Raw genomic sequence first — 12,079 nt, forward strand, 5'->3', positions numbered from 1 at the left:
CTGCTTCTGTCCTATTAGCCTGGTTGACTTTCTTCCCTGTTGATGATGGCTTAGAATCAGATAACAGGAACATCAGTGGGTGAAATCTCCCTTTAGTTCTCCTCCTCTTCTGTTCTTGATGAAAGAGAATAACCATCTGGTTCTTTTTTAGCATTTCTTTTTCCTGCTTAATAAATTATTCTTATTCCCCGTGTAGAATCCTTGGTGCTGGCTGAGCTTGGTGGTTTCCTTGCAGACATTTTGTTACCTGCATAAACATCTGCAAGCAAACCACCAAGTTCAGAGAGCACAAAGGACCCCACAATTCAAGTCCTTATTATAGAGATTTTCTTCTATTGATCCCAAAATCTATTCCATTTCACCTGCCCGTAGAGACCAATGTCAGTTGCCTTTTAGTCTTGAAATGTTTCTCAAGGTTTGAGTTTCTGATTGATGCCGTGTCCACCACACAGGTTTACAAACCTTTGAATGTTTACATAGCATTGATTGGCTTAGAAATTTGGTCTGATGAAGATAAGATTGAGGTCAACCCATCAGCAGGTGTCACTTTGAACCAGTTTTCAACATGGAGAGAATCAATTTTGCTGAAGCGCAAAAGGAATGATAATGCTCAGTTGCTCACGTATGTCTCATCATGGGGAAAGGGAATGGGGGTGGTCGGGAGTGGAGGATTTGGGGAAGGTTAGTACTTGCACAGAACCTCCAGTCTATGCTGCATTCTTTAAACCATGCATGAACTATGTTTCTGGATCAAAGCCAACCATTTTTTTTGTAGATGAGAGCTGGTTTTGAGAAGTCCTTGAATGATTGCAGGTCAAAGTTTGGTTTCATTTCACCTGGATTTAAAATTGAAACTCCTATTCTATTATGGTTTGGCTATACTTAACACATGCATTTTTAATCTGATTAAATGATGATTTGATTCCTAGTCTGCACCAAATAAATGAACACTGGCATTATACAACAGATAAACAAGGATCAAGTAAAATAATAAAATAACTAATCTTGAGTAACACGTGTTTAGCAGGTTGTATAAATCTGTCATCTAGATCAGCGTTTCCCAACCTTAGGAACTTGAAGATGCGTGGACTTCAACTCCCAGAATTCCCCAGCCAGCTATGCTGGCTGGGGAATTCTGGGAGTTGAAGTCCACGCATCTTCAAGTTCCTAAGGTTGGGAAACGCTGATCTAGATCTTAAGGCGATCTGGTTATAGAGGCAGTGTGAGTTCAGCCTATATATTGTCATACAATTTTATAAGTGAAAAATTGCCAAATTTATCGGATTATATCTTTTATATGTTGGACCAGCAACAATTGTGTTGTGAGCAATCCTACAGGATATGTGCATAACGAATGGGTCTTATAAAATATATTAGAGGCTAGATGGAAGGCATATGAAAGTAAAAAGGGAGAGTATAAAAAATAGAAAAATTCCATTTTATTTTCCCCACAGATGTTGATTTGATTTGTTCCTCAGCTCACCTAGTCTTTAATAACACCATGGCTAAACTGATAGGAGAAATCAAATTATTAAAGAAATCTGAAATTTGGGGTTTTTACAGTACATGGGCTGGATTCACACAACATGCTAAACTGTCTCCCCATCTTAATGAAGGCTAACACCAGCCAAGCTTAGTATGTAGTGGAAATGCATCCTGAATACGTTTAACAGGCCTGCTTAGTTAAATGGCTTGTGTGAGTAGAGTCTAAAATGAATTCTAACACCCTGAAAACTGGAAGGAACTGAGGATGGGATTGGGGGTTTGCAAAAAGCCTAAGGGGTTACGTATGCCCCAAGGCTACAGAGAGCGCTCCTGTCTTCTACAAATCTTTACCCCCCCCTTCTTCTTTCTTATAGGGGTATTAACTTCAGTGGAGCAACCGTAGGACTGGCTTTTGTTGGTACCATGTGCAGTTCTTCGTTTTCTTCAGGAGTTGTTCAGGTTAGTAGAAAAGCTACCTGTTACTTGTTTGTGGTCAGTGAAAACACTTAACGCGGGAATAGCTTTATTACCAATAAAGACTATACTTACATTTGATCCACATCGTTTTCCTCCATCTTTACTTATGAATTTGACATCTCCAAACTGTAATTGCCAGGCTCAAGTTCGTAAATTGGGGACTACCTGATGTAATCCTTTAGCTTAAGGTTTCAGATAAACAATATACTTTCTTAGTACTTTTCCATGTTAAAAACCAATTTAAAAAAAATCTGTTGCCTATAAGTAGCCCAGTCTGGAGAAAGGTTCTTACTGCCTCCACTCTCTTTGAAGCTAGCTTTCTATTTACATCTCATTTTTTAACATGGACAAATAACTAATTCTTTTAATTAATTAAAAATAATAAATAATAAAAGGCAGCTTTGTGCTCCAGTGAGATAACGATGGAGGAAAGTTTCATCTCTAAGCTACTAAAAGGAAAACTTTTGGTACACCTTGCTGCTTTAAAGAAAGAAGCTACTTTTTGCAGGAAATCCTATCTCAGCTCTGCAAATTCTTATTTCCTTTTTCTAACTCTTTGATTTTTCATTAGAAAGTGCTGGAGCAAAGGTTTCAGCTCAGTGCTAGTAATAATTGAATTCACTTTTGGTTGCTTGGCGGATTAACAATAGACAAAGTGTTCTCTTGTTTTCAGGATCATAGCAATAACCCCATTGCTATTGGGGCAACAATGGCCCACGAGATGGGTCATAATTTTGGCATGAATCATGACAAAGATTTCTGTATTTGCAAGGATGAATCATGCATTATGATTGCCCAGCAAAGGTAAGGGCTCAGGAAAACTTTTAATGTCTTTCAAATCAAGCTATTTTCAAACAGTTGCAATTAACAATAGTGTAAAGAAATAGCATAGGAAGCATAGCCCAAGAAACCAAATATTAATATCTACGATGGATAAAAGAGGAAACCAAGCTAGACTTTAAAGACTTTCCTAAAGTGGGAAGCAGAATGGGGAAAAAGTTATTCTGAACCAGGCAGCAGCAGGAAGAAAAAGATAAATTAGCATCCTTGGGGTTTTTATACCTTGCCCCTTCATCAAGGTAGAAGATAGGTTACATCTCTGTCATATATTGCAGCCTGCTGAAATCAGCAGGTAATAACCAACTTGCAACAATTTGTTTAGCAACCATTTGAAGTTACAATGGCACTGAAAAAAGTGACTCACGACTGCACCAGCAACCATTGCAGCCTCCTCTCAGTGACCTGATCAAAATTTGGGGGCATGGCAACCAGCCTGCATTTATGATGGTTGCAGCATCCTGGGTTCCTGTGATTACCATTTCCTGACCTTCCCAGCTGTCTTCTGATAAGTCAGCGGAGGAATCCTGATTTCTTAATGACAGTGTGGTTCACTTAAAAACTGCCTTGTTTACCAGTGGAAATTCTGATCCCAATTGTGGTCGTACATTGAGGAAAACCTGTATTTTATTCCTAGTCCTTGTTTAGGCTCTACTTCACCAAGAAGGAAAAGAAAAAGGGAAAGGAAAAGGGGGAATGGAATGGAACAGAGTGGAGTGGAGTGGAGTGGAGAGGAGAGGAGAGGAGAGGAGAGAAGAGTTTTCAGGAATGGTCTATATTGCAAAACATCCAATTACCTTTTGTGTAAGATTTCTGTTGTCTCAGTGAACATGCCACCTATTGTCAAATTTCTGGTTTCTTCTGTCAAAGCCCTAGGACTTTGTGGCCTCATATTTGATGCAATGGCAATGAGTTCAGGAAGTATTGGCAATGCTATGTAACCTTTCCTGTCCTTACGGAAGGATTTCTGTGCGTCATGATTACTTTTTAATACTTCAAAACCACTTTCTGGTATTTTGTGCGGAAGGACTTGTTTAGAGAACAACTTTGCTCAATAAGCTCCACCTAATGGGTCTGGTGCAACTTTGACCTTGAGAGAAGGCCATGCGGCCTCTTTAATGGATACCAGCAGATGATCTTTGTGTTCTTGCTTTCACCCTCTTCCTTGAGGGCCCATGATTATATTCCTAATGATTTGCAATATTCCTAATGATTTGTAATAGGAAGGTGCTTGGGAGGACTTCCATCTTTGCATCCCTTTCAGTATGCACTTTCAGAACCTAGTGGCAAGTTGCTGATGTTATGACCTTTTCAACAAAAGAAGTCCAATAAGTATATTAATGCTCCCTTTGCCTTAAAAGATTCACATGTTATAAAAAGTACAAGCCTTTTTTCTCCGAAAAGAAAAAGAGGGTGAAGATCCCACTGTTTTCCCTTCAGTTATATTAATGCTCCCTCTTCTTTATCACATCAGCAACATCACTGTATTATTTCCAGGGTCCCCCAGAGAGGCTGACTAAAAACGAAAATGAAAGGCAGCCCACTCAAACACAAGAGGTTGCTTAAGCAACTAACAACACATGGAGTTCTTATTGCAAATTCATTTTGTTAAAAAAAAAACCCAGTGGAATTAAAACTAAGGGGGCATAATCTGGGAGTAAGATCAAGGGGTACAAAGAGTTGTTAGCTTTAAAGAAAAATCACTCCATTTGTTCATTAGCCATTTTTTTCTATCTTACATGTTTTTGCAATGAATTCTGTTCCTGGTCCAAATATGGATGATGTCATGATCTTATATTGGTTCACTTTTACAGCTACAAACCTCCCCGGGAGTTCAGTTCTTGTAGTTTCCAGGATTATGAGAAGTATATCATGAGTGAAACCCCACAATGCATTATCAACAGACCCTTGAAAAAAGATATACTTACACCTCCAGTTTGTGGGAATGACTTTGTGGAGGAGGGAGAAGAATGTGACTGTGGCTCTCCAAAGGTATGCTTTTTTAATTATTAACAATGATGTTTCCACGAAGTTTCTCAAAAATAGGAAGCCTTGCAAAATCATCTGTTTTTCTAGCTAGTATGAGCCATCCAACAGGTTAGTTTGTGAATGACATAGGTTTCTGTCCTTTATGAACATGCATGCATGCATGCAGTGGTTTCTTGGATTTGGGAAATCACTTGTAGAGGAATGGAGAACTGATATCCTGCTTACATTTTAGCAAGACAACACATTTTTAAAAATGGATGATTTATCACTCCAAGAAAATCCTTCACTATTGAAAACCCCTACTTTGTTGACATGGACACATTACTTTATTAACATGGCCACATTATTTGTCTCCACTATTTTCTTGAGCTGCTTCCTCCCAGAATGTGATCTTCAATCTCTGCTTTCAACATGTAGTCCTAACTGGGGTATCTCAATGTTCTGTTTAGGCCAGGTACTCTTCAACATCTTTATAAATGATCTAGATGAGGAGATAGAAGAGAAACTCATTAGATTTGCAAATGACAAGGAATAGCCAACAGTTTAGAAGATAGGCTCAAGAACTAGAAGGATCTAGACAGACCTGGATCCTACCCAACAAAATGTAGTTCAGTGGCACAAAAAGTAAGGTTTACACTTGGGCAAGGTACCTGTCTCAACAGCAATAACTTTGAGAAGGATCTAGGAGTCCTAATGGACAACCACCTAAGTATTAGCCAGCACTGTGCTGCAGGTGCCAAAAAAACCAATGCAGTCCTATGCTGCATTAACAGAGGAATAGTATCAAGATCATGTGAGGTATTAGTACCACTATATACTGGCATGGTAACACCATACTTGGAATACTGCATCCAGTTCTGATCAGCACAATGCAAAAAATGTGCTGAGACTCTAGAAAGTGTGCAGAAAAGAGCAACAAAGATGATAAGAGGTCAAGAGGCTAAAACATATGATGAACAGTTGTAGGAGCTGGATATGTCTAGTCTAAGGAAGAGAAGGACTAGGGTGACATGATAGTGTTCCTACAATATTTAAGAGGCTGTCACAAAGAAAAGGGGAACAACTATTCTCCAAAGCACTTGAGGGCAAGACAAGAAGTAATGGATGGAAACTTATCAAATAGAGATCCAACCTAGAATTTCCTGACCATGTGAACAATTAATCAGTGCAGTGATTTGTGTTTAGAAGTTGTGGGTGCTCCATCACTGGAGGTTCTTTAGAAAAGATTAGACAGCCATTTGTCTGGAATGGCACAGGGTCTCCTCCTTAGGCAGTGGGTTGGACTAAAACAGACATGTCAAACACAAGGCCCGGGGGCTGGATCCAGCCCGCGAAGTGGTTTCATGTGGCCCGCAAAGCCATCCTGGAAACAGTGAGGGAACGGCCCCCACTGCCTTGGCCCTGGCCCAGAGACCCTCCTCCTGCCAGAGACCCCCAGATCGGTCCCACTCCTGCCCAGGCCCCCATAGGCACCCTTGATGCCAATGATGTAGAGCTGGCCACGCCCACCCAGTAGGCCATATGCACTCTAGCCATGCCCACCCAGTAGGCCACGCCCACACTGGCCACACCCACCCGGCCCTCTGAGGGCAACTGCAATGCTGATGCGGCCCTCAATAAAATTAAGTTTGACACCCCTGGACTAAAAGATCTAGTAATTTTACACACCAACAATAATTTAGTAAAATGTTCTCCTTAGATTGTTAAATGGAATCAATAGTAATTGTGTAATGGTCTGTGACAATGTCCTTGAGAGACCCAAGGAGGGCGAACAGACTAGGTAGTCATTAGATAAGAAGTAGCTTAGCCTGTAGAAGCAATGGGGCATGGCAAACATCTCAAGAGGGACACCTCCCACCTATTTTCTTGGACTATAAAGATGAGAGGGGAGAAATGTACTTTTCAGGCTTGAAAGATTCAATTATTGTAACCTTACAATGCAGGTAGTGTTAATATTCATGGTTGCTGCTTCTTCTCGAAGTAGCTGAGTAGAAAATCACGAGTAGAAAATTCCTCAGATTAAGCAAGAGGCTGCAGGCTATGTGACCTTCACAATTAGGAGATGAGGATGTTTTTTATTTGTTTTATTCTTTTCACACCAGAAATATCAGATAATGTTTCTTTTAGATATGCCTTCATCTGTTTGTAATAACAAACGCTCAGATGGTCACATTCATGTGGTAGCATGAATCCATAAGAGGGAGCAGAATATCAGTTTATTTGGTAGTTCTCCTCTTCAAAAGAGACCAGTTAAAAGAGACCAGCAGAAAAGCTCAGAATGTCGTTTGATATGTTTGGTTTTCAGGAATGTAAAAATGAGTGCTGCGATGCTACAACCTGTAAACTGAAACCTGGGGCAAAGTGTGGACATGGGGAATGTTGCGAGGAATGCCAGGTAAGTCTTGTTTATTTTTTAACACCAGGAGAGATTTTACCCTGCTCCTTCCTAGTCACATGAAAATGTGATATTTCCTGCTGCTTATTGTGATCAAAAACCTTTTAACCCTATTCCCATCCCTTCTTCCAGTTTATTGAATCCTTATGAACATACCCATAGGGAGGACAATTTAACAACATTTCAGCCTTGTCTCAGTCTAAAGTATACCTGCTGTTTCATTTGGATTCACTTCTGTGAAAATAATATATATATATTTCTTTGACTGAGTTTGCATGGAAACCCAATTTAAAAGAGTTTAACTCCAAAAAGGGGTTGAAACACAGTACTGCAGCGTTGTGGGGGGAGCCCAAAGGAGCATGCAGGCATGGTGTTGATTGGTGGTATGAAATTTTTCCCTTATTCCTTTATCAACTAACTGAACAGGGTTTAATTATTTTTGCCTCCTTAAATATTTTTATAATTTTTAAAGGTTTTTAATTTTAAAATTTGAACTCTAGCATTTTAATTTGTATGTAGTATTTGATATTTTAATTTTTAGGGTCTTTCTTTGACAGAGATGGGCAGTTTGCTAAATAAATAAATAAATAAATAAATAAATAAATAAATAAATAAATACATACATACATACATACATACATACATACATACATACATACAATGTTTGATGCCTGGTTCCTGGTTTTTTTTTTTAATTCTAACTGACCATCTGATAATGCTATGACATTACTAAGGACCATTTTTGGCACTTATTTTTTTTTCTCTGAGACTTTTGGGGTGCAGAAAACCTCTAGAAATCAAATTACTTTCTTTCCCACCAGTAAGTTCTCCGACTACTCCCCAAAACTCTAAATTCAGTTATTTTAGTAGCACAAGTTCTTTGTTCCTTCTGTACAGTTGACTCTGTAATGAACATTTTCAACAGAGGGATCCAAAACATCTTGATATTTCCATACTTCCATCACAAGCCAAGACTCACAGCAACAGAAAGCGGGCACATTTTTTTTCCCCATCACATGCCTCGCTTGGTAATCCTTATGTCGTGGAGGCTGTGAAATGTGTTGTGAATCATGGTTTGGCTCTTTGATCTCTGCTCTTAAAGAGTGATAGCTGGGAATATTTTTCATTCTCACCCACAGCTTAAGAAAGCAGGAGCAGTGTGTCGGGTAGCAAAACATGACTGTGACTTGCCCGAACTGTGCACTGGCCAGTCTGCTCAGTGTCCTTTGGATCGCTTCCGTGTGAATGGACACCCATGCCAAAATAACCAAGGTTACTGCTACATGGGGAAGTGTCCCACCTTGGCAAACCAATGTATTGATCTCTGGGGGCCAGGTAAGTCAACCTTAGGGTTTCACAATTGTGGTATTATAAAAGACTAAGACAGTCATTGCATTAATCAAAGGTATTTTTTCTTTTTTATCCATAGTAAATCATCATTTCATTTCTGTTCTATTTGTGCTTTGTGCAAATGGAATAATTTTTCAAGATGAAATTCTTTCTTTGGTGGCTTTAGAGCCCAGCCCTCCAGATCTTTTGGTTTAAAGCTCCAAACATCCTTGGAGAACCTGGCCAATGGTTAAAGATGATAGCAATTGTAGACCAGAAATCTGAAAAAGACTGCCTTTGGGAAGGATGCATTTCCAAATTGCACAAAGATCTCTCTCTGTCTGTGTCTGTCTCTGTCTCTGTCTGTGTCTGTCTCTGTCTCTGCCTGTCTCTCTCTCTCTGTGCATGCACACCATAGATAGATTATTTTCTATATTATAGCAACAGCTGAAAACTATTCTCCAATATTCCTTGTGTGAAATCAACTGGTATTATGAAACAAGCCAATACTACCGGAGAATCACAAACAATAACATCAAGAACCTGTCATATGTTTAGAGTTTTATCCATCTAGTTTTGTTCTTCTATAAGTTAATTAGGGTCACTGACTGACCCATCTCTTTTCACTGTTCTCAATCAGAGATAATGGAGATTGAAAATGGGATTGTCTGCTAAGAATATTCGAACCCTGAGATTAAAATTTTCTTTACATATGGCATAATACTTAAATAAACAGGGGTTGAGGGATGTGATTCTTGTCACTCGCTCATAGAACAAAGTTGGAAGGGACCTTGGAGGTTTTGTAGTCTCTTTTTGTGATTCTGGGCAAGTGGTTGTCCAATCTCTTCTTGAAATCCTCTAGTGATTGAGCGCCCACAAACCTTTGGAGGCAAGCTGTTCCATGATTAATTCTTCTCACGTCTCACTGTCCTTAATTCTGGGTTGCTTCTCTCTTTGTCTTGCCCTCTATGACAGCCCCTCAAATATTGAAAGATTGCTATCATGTCACCCCTAATTCTTCATAGTTCCCGTAGCCATTTATTGTACAATTTAGCCTCCAGACCCGTGATCATCTTTGTTGCTCTTCTCTGCACTCTTTCTAGGGTTTCAGCAACTTTCTTCTATCACGTTGACCAAAACTGGTTGTAGTATTGTATGAGATAGTGAATACTTCATGCATAATGAGGATTAGATAAGGGATGGCTTACAAAATATTGGGTCATAAATAAGCGAACATTAACTAAATTATTTGGAACTCCTCTGAGATGTCTTAAGCCATTCTTTATCCTGCTGGCATGTTACACACTCAGGTGTTTGTGTTTCTTCCTCACTCCCTCTTATAGGTGGAAAAGTGGCTGCAGATTCCTGTTTTACAATCAACGAGAAAGGGGTTTATTACGGCCACTGCAGAAAAGCAAGTGGCACATATATTCCATGTAAACCAAAGTAAGCAGTCTAAATTATTTCCTGCTGTGATGGTGATATCCTGTAAAGGTAATATAAGAAATATTTTCAGGTCCACATCTGTGGGAACCTGATTCTATCATTTCACTGAAACAACAGAAATATGAGTCAATTTCTGAATGGCTTATTTTTCCTGTGTTTTCCATCTTGGGTTACAAGATGGAGCAAAAGTGGGGTATAAAAGGAGACCACGAGAAAGTGCCCTTTGAAAGATTGTGTGACAAAGGGCAGGAAGTCCTCAACTTGCAATCAATCACAGTTGTAACACTGAAAGTGACTTACAACCGGTCCTAGCATCCCTATAGTCATGTGATCAAAACTCAGGTAACCAACATGTATTTATGAGGCTTGCAGTGTGCTGAGGTCACATGATCACCATTTTCCGTCTTCCCAGCCAGCTTCCAATAAGCAAAGTCAATGGGGAAAGTTGGGTTTGCATGACAACTCTGTGATTCACTTATCAACCATGGCAGAAAGGTTATAAAATTGAGTTTAACTCACTTAACAACTGCTTTGTTTAGCAATGGAAATTCTGGTCTCAGCTGTTGTCATAAGTCATGGACTACTGCACAATCAACCTTTCTCTCTGGGCTGACACCACCCAGAGAGACAACAGTAGTTTGTTTCAATCTTATTGAATAAGTCCTGGTTGGCTGAGTTTAGGAATTGCATTTAGTTATAAACCATTTTTTATTTATTTATTTATTTATTTATTTATTTATTTATTTATTTATTTATTTATTTATTTATTTATTTATTTATTATATTTTTATACCGCCCTTCTCCCGAAGGACTCAGGGCGGTATACAGGGCAATAAATATAAAAAACAGAATACAAAAGTTAAAAAACAATTAAATATAATGCCCAAATTTAAAATTTAAAACAATAATTAAAAACATATTAAAACCCCAACCCTAACCCATCAGACCAGGTCAGATTGCTCAAATAAATACATTTTTAGATCGTGCCGGAAGGAGCGAAGGTCGGGGGCCATCCGGAGCTCAACCGGCAAGCGGTTCCACAGGTCTGGCGCACCCACAGAGAATGCCCTCCCCCTGGGGGCCACCAATCGGCATTCTTTGATCGGAGGCACCCTGAGGAGGCCCTCTGTGGGAGCGCACTGGACGGAGGGAAGTTGACGGCGTCCGCAGGTGTTTAGTTTAGTTTAGTTTTATTTAATTTGTATACCGCCCTTCTCCTTGGTAGGGACTCAGGGCGGTTCACAGGGCATATATAAAAAAGACAATACAAAAATTAAAAAAGATTAAACCCATGCCCAGTTAAAAACAGTAATACAAATCTAAAACGACAAATTAAAACCCATAATCCCCCGTCAGGCCAGACCAGCCATTTCAAATAGGTGGGTCTTCAGGCCTCGACAGAAAGTTCGGAGGTCTGATGCCATCCGGAGCTCCACCGGTAGTTGGTTCCATAATGCCGGAGCGCCCACAGAGAAGGCCCTCCCCCTGGGGGCCACCAGTCGGCATTCCTTGACTGGCGGCACCCTGAGGAGGCCCTCTCTGTGGGAACGCACAGGGCGGAGGGGAGTTGATGCCGGCAGCAGGTGGTCCCTGAGGTATCCCGGACCCATGCCATGTAAGGACTTAAAGATCGTAACCAGAACCTTGAACCTCACCCGAAAGACAACTGGTAACCAATGCAGCTCGCGGAGCAAAGGTGTAACATGGGAGTACCGGGAAACTCTCAAGACAACTCTCGCGGCCGCATTCTGTACCAGTTGGAGCCTCCGAGTGGTCTTCAAGGGAAGCCCCATGTAGAGAGCATTACAGTAGTCAAGGCGAGAGGTCACAAGCGCATGAGTGACCGTACACAGGGCATCCCGGTTCAGATAGGGTCGCAACTGGCGCACCAGGCGAACCTGGGCGAAAGCCCCCCTAGTCACGGCCACTATATGATCTTCCAGGGTGAGCCGTGAATCTAGGAGGACACCCAGGTTGCGAGCCCTATCCACGGGGGGTAAGAGCTCACCCCCCATAGAAAGAGGTGGAACATTTTGAATGTCCCGGGATGCCGGAATGTACAGCCACTCAGTCTTGTCAGGGTTGAGTTGAAGTCTGTTCCTCCCCATCCAGACCCGAACC

The 12,079-nt window shown here is 40.6% G+C and overlaps 1 protein-coding gene across 1 annotated transcript in view; it reads left to right on the top strand.

Annotated features, from left to right (window-relative positions):
* Positions 1 to 12,079, top strand: part of LOC310643882 (zinc metalloproteinase-disintegrin-like NaMP) — a gene marked incomplete at its 5' end in the record, with an annotated part of 48,577 nt that overhangs the window by 21,501 nt on the left and 14,997 nt on the right. Inside the window, 7 exons of the mRNA XM_083368544.1 lie at positions 453 to 622; positions 1,860 to 1,944; positions 2,636 to 2,766; positions 4,614 to 4,791; positions 7,094 to 7,183; positions 8,323 to 8,518; positions 9,856 to 9,958. Coding sequence (XP_083224670.1) covers positions 453 to 622; positions 1,860 to 1,944; positions 2,636 to 2,766; positions 4,614 to 4,791; positions 7,094 to 7,183; positions 8,323 to 8,518; positions 9,856 to 9,958 — 953 coding nt within the window. The remainder of the gene's footprint in view (positions 1 to 452; positions 623 to 1,859; positions 1,945 to 2,635; positions 2,767 to 4,613; positions 4,792 to 7,093; positions 7,184 to 8,322; positions 8,519 to 9,855; positions 9,959 to 12,079) is intronic.

The sequence above is a fragment of the Vipera ursinii genome (assembly GCF_947247035.1).
Source record: "Vipera ursinii genome assembly, chromosome: 8".
Classification (NCBI taxonomy): Eukaryota; Metazoa; Chordata; class Lepidosauria; order Squamata; family Viperidae; genus Vipera; species Vipera ursinii.